This window comes from Ochotona princeps, chromosome 1, assembly GCF_030435755.1.
Source record: "Ochotona princeps isolate mOchPri1 chromosome 1, mOchPri1.hap1, whole genome shotgun sequence".
Classification (NCBI taxonomy): domain Eukaryota; kingdom Metazoa; phylum Chordata; class Mammalia; order Lagomorpha; family Ochotonidae; genus Ochotona; species Ochotona princeps.
In genome coordinates, this window is record NC_080832.1 from 78,787,192 (window position 1) to 78,806,101 (window position 18,910).

Genomic DNA, 18,910 nt, shown 5'->3' on the forward strand with positions numbered 1-18,910 from the left:
ATCCTAATATTTTTCTCTAAGAAGAACATAGTGCTCTTGTAGGTGAAAAAAAAAGTAATTTCAAAATAGATTGCTTTGTTGTCCTAATGAAAGATAGTATTTGCTACAGAGTGTTCCTTTTTGCTGTTTAAAAAGTAGCTGTATAGCAGTGCTAATATTCCAGTTATGATTTGGTTTTATGCAGCCGCATTTTAAATGATGTGACAGTTTTTAGGCAGGCTATGACTTAGATATCTGAGTTGATGAGCAAACTAGATGTGAATAGATCAAATACAAAATGTTCAGATACTTTTCTGCCTTTACTTACACCTCTGTGTTCATATCTTGATGAACAACACGATTACCTGAGATAAGGGGTAACATAGATGAAGTGCATCTGTTGCTGCCATTGTAATATCTAAACCTCTTTATTTTAGATTGTTTATACATTTGTTTGAAAGGCAGAATGACATGGAGGGAGAGGAAAAAGAAAGAGGTCTTCCATCCATTGGTTCCCTCACCAGTGTGGGCAAGGGCAAAGCCAGGAGCCAAGAACTCCATTGCCTTCTCTAACTTAGTTGGCAGAGGCTCAACGCTTGGTCCATACTCTGCTGCTTTTCAGGTATATTAGGGAGAAGCTGGATTATAAGCAGAGTAGCCAGTACACTGAGCATTCCTACATGGAATGTCTCAAGCGATGGCTTAACCTGTTACACTACTGCATTGGTGCCAACATCTTCAAACACTTAGGTTGCTAGATCTTCTGCCATGATGACAGTGTTGCTTTTAGTAGTAACACAAATAGAGGCACTGTATATGCTTGTGTAGTATTCTGAATGTATGCCTCTCTTTCAGCAATAGAATATTTTAAGAGTTTGATGGATAGATTATTTAAGCAATCGTTGAAATGTTTTGTTATATTCAATCATTGTTTGCTGCTATGTCAGAGTAGTGCTGTAAAGAAGAGAACAAATTACACTTACAAATAACTTAATGTAAAATGAAGTTTTCGAATGGGCTCAGCTCTGGCCATTACCATCTTTGTCTCTGTGTCTATTCTCTCTGAAAATCTACCTTTCCAGTGAAAATAAATATACAAAAACAATCTTAGTAAAGAATTCAGAGGAGTGCAGACTTACTCTAGTGCACTTTATAATGATAAGTTAATCAAGACCTTAAAAATTTTATAGAACTTTGACAGTTGGTAACTAGGACAAGAGAAGAATTTCAGTTATGTTATGGGAGACATGTTTTCTAGTGGAAATGACTGATTTTAATATGAAGGAAACTTTATTTCTGTAAATATTTAAAATATCCATCACATTCAAAACTGTATTGACTAACTTCTTTATGGGGTCAGTGCCTTTGCGTAGCTGACTGAACCTCCAGGCTATAAAACCAGCATCCCATCTTGGCACTGGTTGAGTCCTGGCAGCTCCACTTTTGTATCCAGCTCCCTGCCAGTGACCCTGGAATGCACTGGAGGAGGGCCCAACTCCCTGTTTTACTGCACCCCTGAAGGATACCCAGAAAACATTCCTGGCCCCTGACTTTGGCCCACTCTAGCTGTTGGGGCCATTGGGGATTGAATTGGCATAGAAGATTGCTCTCTTTTTCTCTGTAACTCTGTCTTTCAAATAAAATAAATTCTATTTTTTTTTTTTTAGCTAGATTAGCTAACTTCTTTAGTCAATTTCAATTATATATTTAGGGTGATGATTGGTTTTAAAGGAAATATAGTAAGATCACTTGAATTTTGTGTGATATTCACATATTTCAGGAATTATATTTTACTTTTTTTTTTTTTTTTTTTTTCCACACAGGTGGAATGTTTCTGGCTACTGGAAGCACAGATCATATTATTAGGGTTTATTTTTTTGGATCAGGTCAGCCAGAGAAAATATCAGAATTGGAATTTCATACTGTAAGTACTGCTTAACAGAATTGGATAAGTATAACTTAAATGAAAATATAGTTTATATTTAGCATCTAATATTAGTTTTATCTGTTTGTGTTTAGGACAAAGTTGACAGTATCCAGTTTTCTAATACCAGTAACAGGTAAAATACTTATTTGTTTGACTGCAGTTTTTAACATATTAGACAAAGACAAATATAGCTGTTAGATTTGTTTTACAAGGAAATAAAGCTGCTTTTAAGCACTTTGAGTAGAATAATATAGATTTTTCATACTGACAGGAAAAACTTTTCTGTTTTGTGTTTTAATTTGAAGCCATCAGTTCTGTTTCTCGTAGTAAACTGTAGGTTGGAATCACATATGAATTTTTTATTTTTTAGATAAAACATAAATATTAGAGCATTTTAATGTGAAATTTAAAAAACCTATAAACCTTAAGATATTCTAATACTTATTGAGATTATTTAAAGGGATAATTAAATACCACATAAGTAAACATGAGTGCTGTCTGTAAAATCTGCAAAGCACATTTTCGTAAAGTATATGTGATTTTTTTTCTTCGGGGAACTGCATTCCTTTTAAAATAGGTTTGTAAGTGGAAGTCGTGATGGGACAGCACGTATTTGGCAGTTTAAAAGAAGAGAATGGAAAAGCATTTTGTTGGACATGGCTACTCGTCCAGCAGGGTAAGAGCTCCAATTTGAAATGTTAAGTAATCATAGATCTTCTGTAGGGATGGGAACCATCCATCCTGCATGCTGTATGGGGCCAAATAAATTATTTTGCCTGCCCCCTGCCAAGGTAATCTCAAACAGGACTCAAAAGTTCAATAAAACTTTATGTAAGGCTAGCTTTTATGTTGATATTTTGTATGATGACGTTTATAAATATCCAAATTAAAGATGTTCCTTTTCCCAATTTAAAGTATGTAATATTGTAGGATAGAGTGATTCTTGGTCTGTAAAATTGTATACATGTGACTATTCCGCAGTCATTAGAGATGCTGTAGAAGATTAACAGTATTTTTATGAAATGATCCCTTGCTGTATATGAAAAATTTGCAGGGCTGTGCATTAAACCACTTCCTGTGATACTGTTAACCCATTTGGGCACTGATTGGAGCCTTGGCTGCTCCACTTCTGGTGCAACCATCTGGTAGTGCTCCTGGGAAAACAGTGGCATGTGAACAGAAGTGCCCAGGCTCCTGAAACTCATGTGGGAGACCAGAAAGCACGGAAAGTGACTCCTGGCTCCTGGTTTCCACATCATCTGGTCCTGGGTGGTGAAGCCACGTAACAAATGAATCAGTGCATAGATGATCTGTTTTCTCCTTCTCTGTGACTGCCTTTCAAAATAACAGTCTTGCAATGGGGAAATCTCAACTGAACTTGAGCTGTGGTTATGCAACAAGGTGGAGGAATCCACCATGGTGGGAGGGTTTGGGGAGGGGTGGGGAGAACCCAAGTATCTATGTAATTGTGTCACATAATACAATGTAATTACTGAAGTTAAACAATAAATAATTAAAAAAAAAAAAACAAAATAACAGTCTTTAAAAAAAAGAAGACTTCCTGGATTCTAGTTCAGCTTTGCTTTTTTTTTTTTTTTTTTTTTTTTTTTAGGGTAATTTATATCTCTGCTTGTTTATTTCCTAAGTGGCTGTAAGTTTTGAATAAGGCTAAAGCTGGGAGCCAGCAATTCCATCCTGGTCTTCCACATGGGAATCAGGCAACCGTCTTTAACTGCCTTCCAGGCATGGAATCAATGGGAGGCTGGGTTGAACCAGGCACTATTATACAGGATGCTGACAGTCTAGTTTTGCTGTGTGTACCACAATGTGAGCTCCATTTCAGTTTTCTTAAGGAATATAATAGTGTTGAATAATTGGAACTTCTTATATATATTTTTTTCGAAATCTGAGCATATTGGAATATCATGTCTATCACAAAGTGATGATGTTTTCTATTCAAAGGTTTTCTTCAGCTGAGATAAATTATAGGTTGTAGATGTTATTTTTGCTTTAATATATTACAATTTTTCTCTACTTGTATTTGGATATAGTCATATCTGATGGATCAAACAGCAGAATAGTCAGGAAGACCTGATGGAACAGTAAATAGTGTAGTTCATGGCGTAAAATTCTTACATCTAAATTATTATAGCAGAGATGTTCACCCAGGGTCATTTGTTACTAAATAGCTTAGAATAGAATACTGTGTTTCCTGACCTAGTGTGGTGACTTGCCATTATTCCTATGTTGAATCAAATTATTCTCAATTACTGTTAAGGAAATATAAATAATGAGAAAGCACATTTTTTCTTTTTATTGTGCCAGTGCTTCAGTGAAATCAATGTAAACAAATACTGCCTCCCTTACTTTCAGCCAAAATCTACAAGGAATAGAAGATAAAATCACAAAGATGAAAGTAACTATGGTAGCTTGGGATCGACATGATAATACAGTTATAACTGCAGTTAACAACATGACTTTGAAAGTTTGGAATTCTTACACTGGTCAACTAATTCATGTCCTGATGGTGAGAAAAATACTGATTTTTATTTGGTATTACTTAAGCTGCCCATAAAAAGGGATATTTTTATCACATATTTATTGTCTTTTATGTCAGTATGTCTTTTATGTTTTCTAGTGTAACAGAGCTTTTTGGGTGGTAGTAATGGTTTGAAAATGCAGTTAAATTTGGCTTGGAAATAACGTTGCATATGCTTGCTACTTTTTTTTTTTTGATATGTAGGGATAAATTAACAGTACTGTTTTAATGTTACTAAATGAATACAAAGTCCTGGACAACATTGATTTAGATGACAAATATTAATGCCTTTAGCAATTTGATATTCTTAGGACTCAGCTTCTCAGTTCGTAGGATTGTTGCTATATTGGTGATATCATTAGTGGTTTTCTGTATATATTAAAATCTGTTGATACTTTAAAAATATTCCAGGGTCATGAAGATGAAGTATTTGTTCTTGAGCCACACCCATTCGATCCTAGAGTTCTCTTTTCTGCTGGTCACGATGGAAATGTGATTGTGTGGGATCTGGCAAGAGGAGTCAAAATTCGATCTTATTTCAATATGGTAATTATCAGTCATTGTTTGAAGCTGTTAAAAATTTGGGGATTTTTTTCATTAAGGTACTATGCATGTCACAAAGGAAATCCATATATGATTTGTTTCTGCACTGTTTTGAATATAGATTTCCATCCTTAGAAAATTAGCTTATTTTACATCTGAATTAGAATACCTGTATGTTGTGATAACAGGTGTAGTTTTATTTGAATTTGGCCAGAAACTGACAGGCATGAAGATAAAGCAGAGAGAAGAAAAAAATGTCTGGAAAATCATATGAAGAAATTATAAATATCTTATATTGCTGAATTTCGTTGAAAGTCCTGTAGTACAAGGGAATTTTATTTAAATGCACTTTAAAATTAAAGCTGAAGAATCAGGCATTTCTTACCTGTGATTAATTTGTAGTATACTAGGTATTTGAACCTTTGCCCTTTCTACATTTTGTTTCTAATACAGATTTTAGTGTATTTTGCTGAGTTTTTGAATTGTGGTTTAATATGACAGCTTATTGAGCATTGTTTCCCCTTATTTCTGGCTGCTGGTATAAATATGGTTGTCATTTTTAATAAAAATCTATTAAGAGTACCTGTATAGAACCTGTGGTAATATGTGATAATACAATTAATAGTATGTGGTCAGAATTGATTTTCAAAATAAATTATTTTATAAAACAACCATTTGTGAATGTAATAGTGTAAAAAATGCATGAAAGTGATAGGGTGCTTGATTATGAATCAGGACAGTTAATTTCAGATAAGAAATAGGCAGAAAATACAGGAACATTTATTAAGGAGTTGACTTTACCTGTCTTTATTACCAAATCTTAGTGTAAGGTAAGATATTAATTTTATAAAATTCTCAGGTTTCTGTAAGTACAGTGTTGTTTATTTGGCATAAAAATTGTTAATGATGGATGGATTTCCTTTGCGACTGTGTAGAGAATTTTTAAAAAGTAAATCTAAATATTCTGGTAAGAATTTTTCTGTGCTTGTATTTTTGGCTTGTTTAGTTTTGGAACATCTCTGTGGATTGTGCAAATCACTCATGTCTGTTTATCTACCTGTTAAGAAAGCCATTTATAGGTCATACATACATTATGGGCTTTAGTTAATAATTTCATACTTTCACAGGGCAGTATTATTGATAGAGTTTGGAGAGATAGTTTTCTCTCCTAGTTAAGTATTGTTTTCACCTTTTGATTACAAAGGTGAATTTTTCCTCATCAGGTAAGTTGTCATCACCATATTCCACATTTTTGAGAGATGTAAATTTCATGTTGATTTAGGTGATTTGCTTTTAGATAATTAGAAATTAGTTTTATAAGCAAAAGATTTAGCAGAAATAGGTATTTTTTTTAATTAAATGATGTTCTTAACTGCTGTCAGGTTACTTTTTTTTAGTGACAGTTTTGGTTGAAAGGGTTTTTCCTGTTATATATATGGAAAAAGTAAAAATTCTGTAACAGGCAGTAGAAGCAAATTATATAATATTTGGTGGTATCCATAGAATCTTGACACTGATAGAAAAAAAAACTAAAATGGATAAAAAAAATCCCACATTAAATAATTAACAAAACAGAAAATGAGTTATCCTTACCTTATTCAAATTAAATTGCTGCTTTTGTTAATGTTTTTTGAATGGTTTCCAACATGCTGCCATATATATTACCTGTTGGGTTTTATAAAGACCTAATCTAATAACGATAGATATTATTATTTTTGGTTCTATAAATGGAGAAATTGTACATTACAAAGGTAATCTTTTACTTAGGTTTGCTTATGTCTCAACCAATTATGTGGGTACTTGGGTTTATATCCATGTTTATTGCTAATATGTTCTTAGTTGTGGGTGGTATTTTCAGGTTTCAGTGTCCTTGTGTGGCAAAGTTTTAACTATACCACTCCCTATGTGTCAAGTGGGAAAGGCTTTTAAAATGGTGTTAGCTCCGATGATCTTCAATTTTACTTTTCCCCTGTTGTCAGTTTGTAAGAGTTTTAAGTGCCCTACCACATTTTGCTCTCCTTTCTTTAGTTCATTTCATTTCATTGTCTATATTATCTGTGGGCAGATGAAAGGTACAGCATATGACATTTTGGTTAATAAAAAAAGAAAAACAGTTTAAGGTGTAGAAGCTTACATTCTTGATATTTGCTATCATGAATGTTGAATTTGGGTACAGATATTTAGCTCGCTATAGCTAACCAATAATTTTTTTCAGGTACTGAGATACCATTAAACTGAGTTGAGTACAAATTAAATACCTAAAGTTAAACTGTACTAGTAATTCCAAGTTCATATTAGCCAGTGTTTTTTTTTTTTAATGAACCAAGGAAGGATACTGAATTATAAACAACTTTATTCTTTAAACAGGAATAAATTATGTTCTTTTATAACTGTATCGATTATTCATGCTTCAACATTATAGTCCTTATATCACTTGAGTATTAACAGCATCTGTTTGGCTGTTTTACCAAAGCATGTAACACATATTAAAAATATTCCTTACTAGTTGGATACAACTTAGCAAGCCCATGTTGCATTGTCAGGAGAATAGACGTAAGTGTAGCTTTTTGTTTTAGTAAGAGTTTTCCTAAACTCTTATCAAGGTATATAAGTTATTATCAGAAATAACTTGAAAAATATATACAACCTTGGAATATTTGCATTCTGTGAAATAGGCAGGTTTAGAAATTTGTTTACTGTAACCTCAAATACTCCTAAACATATAGGTTTATGGTTCTTTTTTTCCATTAAATTATCACATGGTATGTCTGTTTTAACTACATGTTTAAATGAAAGTTAATTTCAGAAGATAATGAAGAGACTAACACTTTATAGTGCTCAGAGCCATTTGATTGTTAGATACTGGCAACTGCCCTTGAGGACCCCAGGACTGATAGCTTTCCTCATGAGTCTGACACATGAGCTTTGTCTCTCTTGCTCTGTTTTCTCTAATCTTAACTGTACCTCTGATTATCTTTTTCTACATCTTTTTGTTTCTATTATGTTATTTAAAGCTATGGTTTGTTGCATTCTGTCTAGTTTTGATTTTAATTGAAGAATTCAGTATGTCTGGTTAGAAAGTGGTTTTTACTAAATTTGATTTTTGCTTTTATTGTTTCATGGGTAAATTAACAATTTTTATTTAATTAAAGGTTTCCTTATTTTTATAATTGTTCTCTTCTTTTACTTAAAGAATTAAAAATTTGTTCCAGTGTCCACTAATCCAGAGCAATGTATTTCTCCTTGCAACGTTCCAAATGAGCGGAGGCTGCCAATCTACCACTCAGAATTTTTGCGCATTCATACTTCTTCTGACATTAACATGTTCTCAGTGTGGCCTGTATTTTAGCTTTACACAATGTAGTTGCTCTTATCTGGAAAGAAAGAAAAGCTCAAAATAGCTATATCGTGTTTGTTCTCTCTTGTGAATCAGGATTTCAGGTCTGTCCTTTCTCACGCATCTACTATCATTTTACAAGATATGTTAATATCTATATTCAGTGTGTTAAAAGGACTCTGATCTTTTCAATTCTTGTTTCAGTTTTTCTGGATAAGAATTACCTTTAGTTTTTTGTTTTTATCATAAGCTTTATTGTTATTTTCTTTCAAGTTTCTAATGTTCTTTAGATAGCATCTTGTTTTCATCTATGTGTATCTTGGTCCCAAAAACATACATTAATATTGTTGCCAAGAACATGACTTTTTCCAACCCGTCATGATGTTTTGTATTAGATGAATTACTTTTGTGTAGTAACTCTTTCACATACTCTATGACATGTTTTTACCAGAGTGTTTGAGATTTGATAGCTAAAAAAGGAAAAGTTTGTGAAATTATGCCAATTACAGGATGTAACCATGCTGGTGAAGATGTTTTGATGGACAGATGTTTGCTCTTTTTTGGGTTAAGCACTGACTGAGAATCATTTATGTTAGGGAGGTAAAATTATGCCAGAAGAAATAGTTTCAAATGGTAACATGACAAATGAGAAAATAACTGCAATATCTAAAGATAGAGAGGTTGTATAGGGTGGATGTTTTAAGTATGAGGAGGAAGAATTAAAACTATCGTGAAAGATAAATAGGTCAGTAAGAAAGTGAATGAATTTTATAAATAAATGGAACATTATAAATACAGAATAAGTATTATTAACATGTTCAAGTGTTTTTGGAAAGTTTGTGTGGACTCAGTACCTTAAATAATGGATATTAAGATTATTGATGGCTTCAAATGATTTCATAAGCATAAAGAAGAGTAAATATAGGGTTTTTGTAAATTATGAGATTATTACCAATACTAGTATTTCAGATGTAAAATTGTATGTAGGTAGAGCTGCCTTTTTCAATAAGGTCATAATAAGAAATTATATGGGTAGATGGTAGCTAATTTTCAACATAAAAAACAAACAAAAATAATCTTAAGACTTTGGGCTTTGGCTGTTCAGAATGACAAGGAGGACACACATTTTAATCATTTGTCTGTGTGTATTCGACTACCTTTACGCTAATGGCCATTCAGCACTTAAGAGATAATAGTTGGAAGCGGAGTGGAATCAATAGATGAAAAGAAATGTTAAGTTGTTCCATCTTGAGTATTGTTTGCCTCCAAGTGGAGATGGAGAGGACAGTATAGAGGGTTTAGGATTAAACTTTGAGTGGGAAGTACTTTGTATTTACAGATTGGAGAAGAGAACACAGTCCCTGGACAATGTTAGAAAGACACTTTGTTACCATGTTAGTCCAGAGAAGGAGAATTAAGTTTTATAGAAAGCTTGACAGAATTTGCATATAGATAAACAGAATGCTGTTAAACTTGAGAATGAGTTACATATTTTGGTAGATTTCAAAATTACTTTTATAATAAAGAAGTTACGTTCATTTAATGTAGATGTTTAACTTATCGTCTCAAGCCAGGTGTAAGTTTCTTTTTTACACATATAGATTTCTTTATTTCAAAACTACTTACTTTAGTAGCCAGCTCAATACAGATGTGATAACATTGCTATAGATTACACAGCTTTCAATATTAAAAGAAATAGAGTAATAATTTCTTAAAGGAATTTGACAATACTGAAATACAAATAGCCTCCCTTGATAAATTTACAATAATTATGATTAAAGGTAACCAACATATATTTTAAATGTATTTGAGTAACCTGAGTATCTTATTATTACTAGTGAAGTATAATCTTCTCATGTTGCTAATTATAATTTGAATTGAGAATTTAGGATAATTCTTAGTATAAATTCTGTTTCTTGGGGTAAGTATTTACTGCAGGTATTAAGATGCTATTAGGGATGCCTGCATAGTTCAAGTTCTTATTCTTCTTCTGGTCTAATTTCTTGCTAATGTATACCCTGGGAGGCAGAAAATGAGTCCTACACACCTGTCAGGAAACCTGGATTAATTCCTAGGTTCCTGGCTTAAGCCCTGCCCAGCCCTCATTCTTGGACATTTGGAAAGTGAATCAGCATATGGAAAATTTCTGTTTCTATATTGCTCTGATCTGTGTGTGTGTGTGTGTGTGTGTGTGTGTGTGTGTGTGTTTCTATTTTGCTTTCAGCTTATATGGAAATGAAAAAGTAAATTCTGTTCCTTGTTTGATTTTTAATATTTGAGTCTGGGTAACAAAATTAATAGTGTATTTTCAAATGATTCATATTTTATTAGGTAAGATTCTTTTGAATCAGTAGTATATTAAAAAATGAATACCAGTTAAAACTTAACCTTAGTTATAGAATTGAAATAATTTCAGGACAGCTTAGTTCTACTGAAAATGGCCATATTTTCTAAATTTATCTGCTCTGTATAGAGGTTCTCTACAATCACTTATGTCTTTTTTTTCTGCAATAAATTTGTATTCCTCATGATTAAAATAATTTAGTTCATTTGATTTCAGTCTTTGTCTAGAGCTGTTAATACACTTCATTTCTAGGTTTGCTAGGTTTTTTAGCAAGCCTTTCTGAATATCACATGGTAAAATTTTGGCGATCATTTCAGTTACCTTCAAAATTCCATGGGAAGGATGGGTGATTTGTTCCTTCCTTGTGCTCAGATCTTTTGAATATTTGAACTCATTCCTTCCTTTCAATATTCATCTTTCTACTTCAGAGAAATGGTAGAAGTTGTATCTGAGACTCACTCACAGAATAGGTACTAACATACTCCCTTAAACAGAATAATTCAGTCATAATCAAAGCTTTTACAGGTTTTTGTTATTATTTACTTTTGTAAGATATTCAGTATAAATCTCTAAACTCTTGGCTAGCACTTTAGGGCAGCAAGTTAAGCTTCAGCATATAGTGTCAGCATTCCATGTTCAAGTCCTGGTTGCTTCATTAAGGCTCTCTGCTAATGCTGGGAAGATAGCAGCAGATGGTCCAAATGTTTGGACCCTGCAGGCCACATTGGAGACCTGATGAAGCTTTGAACTCCTGGCTTCTGCTTGGTCCAACCCCAGTCATTGTGGCCTTTTAGGGAGTGACCAGTAGATAAAAGATCTCTCTTTCCTTCTCATTCTCTCTCTCCAGCTCTTCCTTTCAAATAAATAAATTTTAAAAATCTCTGAATTCTTGTTAAATTTACATTATCCATGTCTTGGTAATCTTTCTGGAATTCTTTAAGTGGTATCACTCTTCTAATAAGTCATTATTCTAATTAATCTCTTATCTCCTTTAGAAAACAAAATAATGTAATTGATGAATTTTTAAATTTCTTTTTATTTCTGTTCTGGAAGTTTCTGTAATTGATATTTAATGTTCATGATTTTTATTATATGATCCTTACTTATGTATGTGCCAAATGTATAACACAATAATTTTGCTAGAATGGTTAATCTGAAATACATTATTTTGAATATTTGTCATTAGTTATTATCTCAGCATGAGCTCTATCACTATCAAATTTTATGTTACTCATTCTCTTGTACACCATACATTTAATTTTATAATAGGCCCATACATCTTTCATGTGGATACAGCAGATATTTTTGTAATTTTATTCTTAAAAGAAAATTTTCATTGCCTTCTAGCTAAGCATGTATGTTCAAATAGTGCCTTCATTATTTTTCTTTGAGAATTCTTCCCTTGGAAGTACTTTCTGGATTTTAAAAACACGAAGACTTTTTTGAGTGAAATATTTAACTTTTCTGGTTGACTTAATGAACCATACATCATTTTTTTAAATTAGATTAGTTTTAGTTACACAGAGAAAGTAAAATATTTTCCTACTTAATGTTATCAACTATTTGGAAAGCCTAGTCTTCGTTTTATAGATACAGATGTTACCTGAATAACCGTTAGTAAAATAGATTTTTTTTTCTAACCTAGTTAGGTTATGGGCACCTTCTCATTGGGTCATGAGTAGATTTTTTTTTTCATGCCATTTTAAATAAATGGTTAATATAAATAATATGTCTCATTTTTTTTATGTGACTTCGACTTTGTAGTAATTGCTTTGAAGTTAAACAAAAGTGTTACACCAAGAAAATTGGCATCATTGTTCTATATTCACATGCATTTATATTGGCAAGTGTTACATGGGACCCATAATGATCTTAAAGGTGATTACTCTTTGGTTTTCATTTTGGTTTGTTTGTTATAATTTGTAAGTTCCAGCTCTCCCAAAATACTCCTTTAGAGATCTGCTAATTGTAATTGTGCTAACACTGGTTGATCAGAACATTGCTTCAGTATCACATAAACAATGCCATGTTTATGAAGATGTGCCAATTTTCTTTTGACATCCCTTACCTTGGACTGCTTTTTGATCTTTTTCTCTACACTGTTTTGTAATTCTGAAAACATTTTTTGCAATGAATTTATCAAGTAGTAGCTGTTTTCTCCTGTAACTTAGTGAACCCATATAAATAACCATTTAACAACAAGTGTCTTAAGACAGTTTTCAGTTTTTTATTTAAAACTATTTAGGGGTAAATTTTGTTTTTGGTTACTTAAAAGCATTCATGTCACCTTTTTTATTTGCCTGTAAAAATCCCAGTACTTGAAACTTGAGAGTTCTACTTGTAGGCTTTCACTTTGGGCAAGTATTAAGTTGTATGGCGACTAAAGCCTCGTGTTAATCTGTAGAAATAGTTCTATCCTATCTTGTTTTGGAATTGTTTTAAGGTAGATTTGAATCAGTTTCCTTCCTGTTATCTTACCATCCTCCCATTTTATTCACAGCTAGGAAATAATTTCGTTTCACTTAAGGATTTATTTTCTTCATGGTAAATATTTGTGTGTGATTGGACATAAGAAAAGTGTGCTAGTTTTCTTTGATATGATTACATTAAAAGGAAAATTTTTTCCTTTCTGTTGTTGACATCATCTAAAACATTAATAAAGTTCCATTGTATCCATTTCTTCTTTTCAAGAGGCTGAAGGAAAAGGCTAGTTTTCTTTTTCAGGCAGTCTCATTTGTAATATGTAAGGCAGAGCCCCTTCTTTCCCCTTTCCCCCCATTTTTTTACAGTGGAATTTTCTCTTTTGTCTGTCCTTCCTCACTCTTGTTGTGGTGAACTGTATATCCATCTTTATGCCCAATTTTTTAGGAGAAGCAAAATGACCACTTTTCTCCTTTCTAATCATTTCCCAGGATATTACTAATTTAACTCACTTTGTTCTAGATCAGTGGATACCGGAACAGAAAGGAGGTATTTCTTACCTGATAATGTGAATGTGTTCCGATTCTGCTAATCCAGAATTCCAATCACATTTGTTGAAAATCATCCTTAGTTGTTATTTGTTAGGGAGTCAGCTCCCTATTTTAGTTGTAACAAATTCAGTCCCTAGATGTGCTTTAGATAGGATAGAATTTTTACTTCTTTCAGAACACTGCTAAAGAAGTTTTCAACTGGAACATAGTATGAAGAAGCACTGAGAGCAAAAATTCAGAGTGGTGATTGGCCACCTCTGTTTGATTGACAGGTTGCAGGGAGAAATCCATTCGTTCTGGATTAATGGAACTGGAAAACAGAAAACAGTTATCAGGTAAAAAAAACCTTTTCTTTAACCTTTGAAATTCATCATTGAAAATATGAATCATACCATTAGGGAATTTGTTCTGAAAAGGACTAAAACTTAGTGTCTTTATGAGCAATGATCTCTAGCTACTACTTCCAAAGAGTTACCCAAGAAAAATCACTATAGCTGTTATGTGTTGTCAGCCGTTGGAGAATGAGTATGATTGAATGGAGATAAATGGAATTCGAAATACAATTAATGTTTTAAATATGGGTTAAAAACCTGGAGCAAAATTTTATGTACAGGGGAGATTGCTTTGCTTTTATTGCCTCGATTGTGTTTGGTTTATGAATAAATAAGCTGTTTTGCTTTTCAACGGTACTGTTCTGGCACTTTTAAAGATAATTTGAAAATTTTATTACCGTACTGTGTTCATTATATTTAATCACTATTTCATTAGAATGTATTCTTACTCATCTTTTATCATGATAAATTGTAGTAACAAAAGTGACCAATTTTTTATATTTTAATGATAGTTTTTTGATTGTTAAATTTATTTCAGATTGAAGGCCAAGGACATGGTGCAGTATTTGACTGCAAATGCTCTCCAGATGGTCAACATTTTGCATGCACAGACTCTCATGGACATCTTCTAATTTTTGGCTTTGGGTCCAGTAGCAAATATGATAAGGTAGTGTATGTTGAATATACATCCATCTCCTTTTTGTTTTTTTTAACTCGTGAGTGTTTAGGGATTATATGTTGAAGTGGGCAAGACATTTTTGACATCAAAATAAAGCATGAAAAGTTGTGTAGTCTGTATAGTCCACATGTTTTGGAAAGGAGCATTAAGAAAACAGTTAAATTTCACTTTTCTCTGAAAGACACTAGGTAGTAATTGGGTCTTTTTAAAAGTCGACATATTTCAAAAGTAACAACCTGTTATGGCAATCTAGAATGGCCTGCTTTAATCTGCAGTCAGTCAGCTAAGGATGGAGGCTTATATCGAGAGAGGGCTTTGACATTGCATAAAATGTTTTCTTTATGTAGATAATACAGTTTTTCCAGGACAGTGAGGGTTACAAATCTCTGGCTTTCATGAGGCTCTCAAAAATCTGCAGTGTGCTGCTTTTTTCTCCTCCTTATGAAGATAAGTCACTAAACAAATAAATTGCAAATTATTAGTAGAATTGATAGTTAAAATTGAAAGATTGGCAATTTAGTTTAGCATTCCAAATTAACCAATAAAATTTCCTAGCTATAGTTGTGTGTAAATGTTAAAACTAATAACCCTATTTCAGAAATTTTAGAAAAATGTTTACTAGAAAATACTAATGTTACTTTTTATGTTAATATTATATAAGCCATATTAACTAAGAATTTAACTTAAGGCTTGGTAACTGAAAATAAGAATACCATTGAATCAGTTGTGTCTAAATTTTATTAAGATGTAACTTGGAGCTAAGTAACTTATTTTTGATGGCAGCTTTCATATAGAATGCAAACATAATAGTCTCTTCATCCGAGAAAAGATTTAAAGCAGCTAGTTTTCTAATTGTAAAATGTAATGTACAAAGATATGGCTTACCATTAACTCAGGAAGAAATACTCTTTTAAATTGTTTCTTAATTACCAGGTTTGCGTTAAAATGTTTATTTCCATTAGAAGTATAATAAATCTTCATCTTTGGTGATAAATTTTATTTTCCCAGTCTTTCATGGACTTTTCTTTTTATAGATAGCAGATCAGATGTTCTTTCATAGTGATTATCGACCCCTTATCCGTGATGCCAACAATTTTGTATTAGATGAACAGACTCAGCAAGCACCTCATCTCATGCCTCCCCCTTTTTTGGTTGATGTTGATGGTAATCCACATCCGTCAAGATACCAGAGATTAGTTCCAGGTCGTGAAAATTGCCGAGAGGAGCAACTCATCCCGCAAATGGGAGTGACTTCCTCAGGTAGGTGCTCATTTTCATACATAACCAAATTTTTCTTACTGAAATCTCACAAAGTTGCTAGCTGAATACAACAGTTTTCACTTATTTTTAGCAAATTAGAAGTAAAAGAATTGTGTTCTCTGAAGTGGTTTGATTACTGCCTTAGAATTTAAGATCAGGAACAATGAAAATAGAAAGTGGTGATTTTGATTTATATCTATTTACAACTTCTGGAGAATGATGTTTGTCAGTTTTTTTACTCATTCAGCAACGCTTATTGGGAATTGCTGTCCTTACACCTTGTAAGGTATGGTATTCAGTAGTGAATTAAACATTACTGGTACTCCCATGAAATGGTTTTAGATCAGAAATGGGACAATCAGCCTGCTTGCTCCAGACTACTGCAGGAGGGACTTGATATTTAGTATTGTAGTGGGCATAATTTTTAACTTGATAATGATATTATTGATATTCACTTGGCCTTTGACAGAAAATGTATGCCAACCCCTTTTTAAAAATAGATTAATAAACATAATTATAAACAGAAACATGTAAGAATTGTGCTTATGATTAGTGAAAATAATAATACTGCTAAGTGATGTGAGAGAAAAAAGACTACATAGCCTGTTAAAACTGAAGAGTATTTTGAATAGTGTTCCACTTTAAATATTTATAAAAAGTAGATAGGAATAAAATGTCCTGAAAGCTATTTGAGTGAAATTCTAGACTATGAAAACTATAAGCAATTTATCGTAAAGGGAGTTGAGCATGAAATTGTAATGTAGAATGATATATTCGGTGGAAAGCATTTCTCTTATAATTATATGCATCTTAAAATGCCAGTGCTACTTAATTGTTAGCATTATTTCATTATTTATCTCTGTTAAGATTTATTTTTGAAAGGGGTTTTGTTACAGACATTGTGACTTTTCCCTTGAACAATTTTTACCATTTCCTAATTTTTGGATTTTGAGCAAGTTATATAGCCCTGCTGAATTTTAGTTTTGTTCTAGAAAATGAAATAACGTTATGTTCTTCACATGTGATTTCCTTCCTTGATAAGCTTTCTTTTTACTACTTTGTATCAACGTATCCTTGATACTTTCTGTTAGAAATTTAAGGCCAGCGTAATCTTAACCTGATCAAATTTTCTTTTACATACCTACACACCTGACACTAACTTTTCTCTTTTCCTGAGTAGTCCTAGATTTAGGAATAAACAAAACAGTTTGTGCTTTTGAGGAACTAGTTAGTGGACTTCTTTTTCCTTAGATATTGGACTAAGTACCAAGATACGTGTTGTGTAGTTAAGTAGCTGAAAGGATACCAACAGTTCTTTCAGACTTAGTTTGCCAGGATTTTACGAAGGAAATGTAGAGGGTCTGTTTTCAGTTGATGCTTTGAAGGATGATTTCATCAGATTTATCTTTTTCAGTGAGAAGATTACATCTAAAAGTTCAAAAGTAGAAAGATATTTTTATCTTTTTTTTTTTTTCAGTTTTTTTCTTAATTTTGATAATCTTTATATGGTTGATTAAGGCACAGAGGGTCAAGGGCTATAGGAAAGTGAGTAAGACCATTTTTTCCACACTAATATTATTTATTTATTTATTTTTATTTTCTCTATCTGGGGTAAGGGGAACGACAAAGGGAGAAGCCCCAACCAGCCTCCCATACATCCCAGGTGTCCGATGTGGGGCATGCTCCGACGGTCCCGTTCAAGCAGTTTTTTTGATAGGTCAGGAGTTCCAAATTGCTGCCAATCTCATCATTCTAAGCACAATGAAATTTTTCAGAATCCACTGGTTGACATAGTCTCTTCATGGTTGGGGTTCTGAGATGAGCAGTTCAGTTGGAGGGATCTCCAAAGAAACTTCATTTGAGGTGATCCCAGACCTGATTCTTGTGTGTGCTTGCCAATACAGGGTCCGGCCCAGTTCATCACCCCAATCAGCTTATGCACATGCTGGTTGTTGCAATTGCTGGGTCAGTTCTGTTTCCAGCCCTGTCTTCCACGCGAACCAATGGGTGTTGCAGGTCAGCCCAATCCTGCCCACCAGTGGGAGCTGCAGCCTAGTTGGGGCAAATCCCCATAACCCCCACCAGGCCTGCCCCGTACCCTGGTTCCCATCCTTGCCATTATGTACCACAGACTTGTTCAGTCTGTCCCACATCCCATTTAGCTCTCATACATGTCAGTGGGCATTGAAACCTAGTTTAACCCAACCAGCCCTACTATCCAGCCCACACACATACTGGTGGGTGCCATTCTTTCTAGCTACTCCTGCCCCAGTCCTGGTTTTCATGCTGTCCAGTGGGAGTGGTAACCCAAGAGGGAGGTGCCCACTGTTTCCCTGCTAGGCCACTACCACTCCCAGATTATGCACTCTCCAGGTGGTTCTGGAGTTTAACTTGACAGAATTACCCCCAGTGCCAGCCTCTGCCAGCTAATGCTGCAGCAAAGCCCAACCAAACCTCACCCACTCTAATTTATGCTTGCACCAGTCGGAACATTCAGCCCAACCTGGCCCTTTGTAATCTAGCTCACCTGAGGTCCACAGGTGTTGTAGCCCTGCATGGTCTGGTCTGCCCTCATCCCAACTCACACTCTCCAGTAGGAATGACTATCCAGCAAGGGAGCCCTCCACATTCCCCCTACTGGTTTTGCCCCCTCCCTCCATGGTTTGCACGTGTGCTGATTGGGCGCTGCAGCCAAGTCTGGTATGGCCCAACTTACCTTGGCATTTGCCAGTTGGTGTTGTAGCCTGACCAGGCCTGGCCCACCCCCAATTCCAGCTGACACTGGTAAGGGTTACAACCTAGCCCAGCCCAGCAGGCATCCAATCCCAGCTGTAATGTACTCTGGTATGTGTTGCGTCCGAACCTGGCACGACCCACACTGTTCTGGTGCTTGAATTTGCCAGCGGTTGATGTGAACTGGTTCAGCCTGGTCTGCCCCTGACCTATGTCAAATGTATGCCAGTGGGTAGCTTTTCTTGGCCTGGTCTGGGTTGCTCCC

The 18,910-nt window shown here is 34.0% G+C and overlaps 1 protein-coding gene across 3 annotated transcripts in view; it reads left to right on the forward strand.

The window, feature by feature from the left end:
- The window catches only part of PHIP (pleckstrin homology domain interacting protein), a 129,061-nt gene that overhangs the window by 47,177 nt on the left and 62,974 nt on the right, over positions 1-18,910 (forward strand). For all 3 annotated transcript variants that reach the window (XM_058661242.1, XM_058661249.1, XM_058661244.1), the window contains 7 exons: positions 1,803-1,903; positions 1,999-2,039; positions 2,484-2,582; positions 4,280-4,433; positions 4,857-4,991; positions 14,512-14,640; positions 15,687-15,912. In XM_058661242.1, the coding sequence (XP_058517225.1) occupies positions 1,803-1,903; positions 1,999-2,039; positions 2,484-2,582; positions 4,280-4,433; positions 4,857-4,991; positions 14,512-14,640; positions 15,687-15,912 (885 nt within the window). The remainder of the gene's footprint in view (positions 1-1,802; positions 1,904-1,998; positions 2,040-2,483; positions 2,583-4,279; positions 4,434-4,856; positions 4,992-14,511; positions 14,641-15,686; positions 15,913-18,910) is intronic.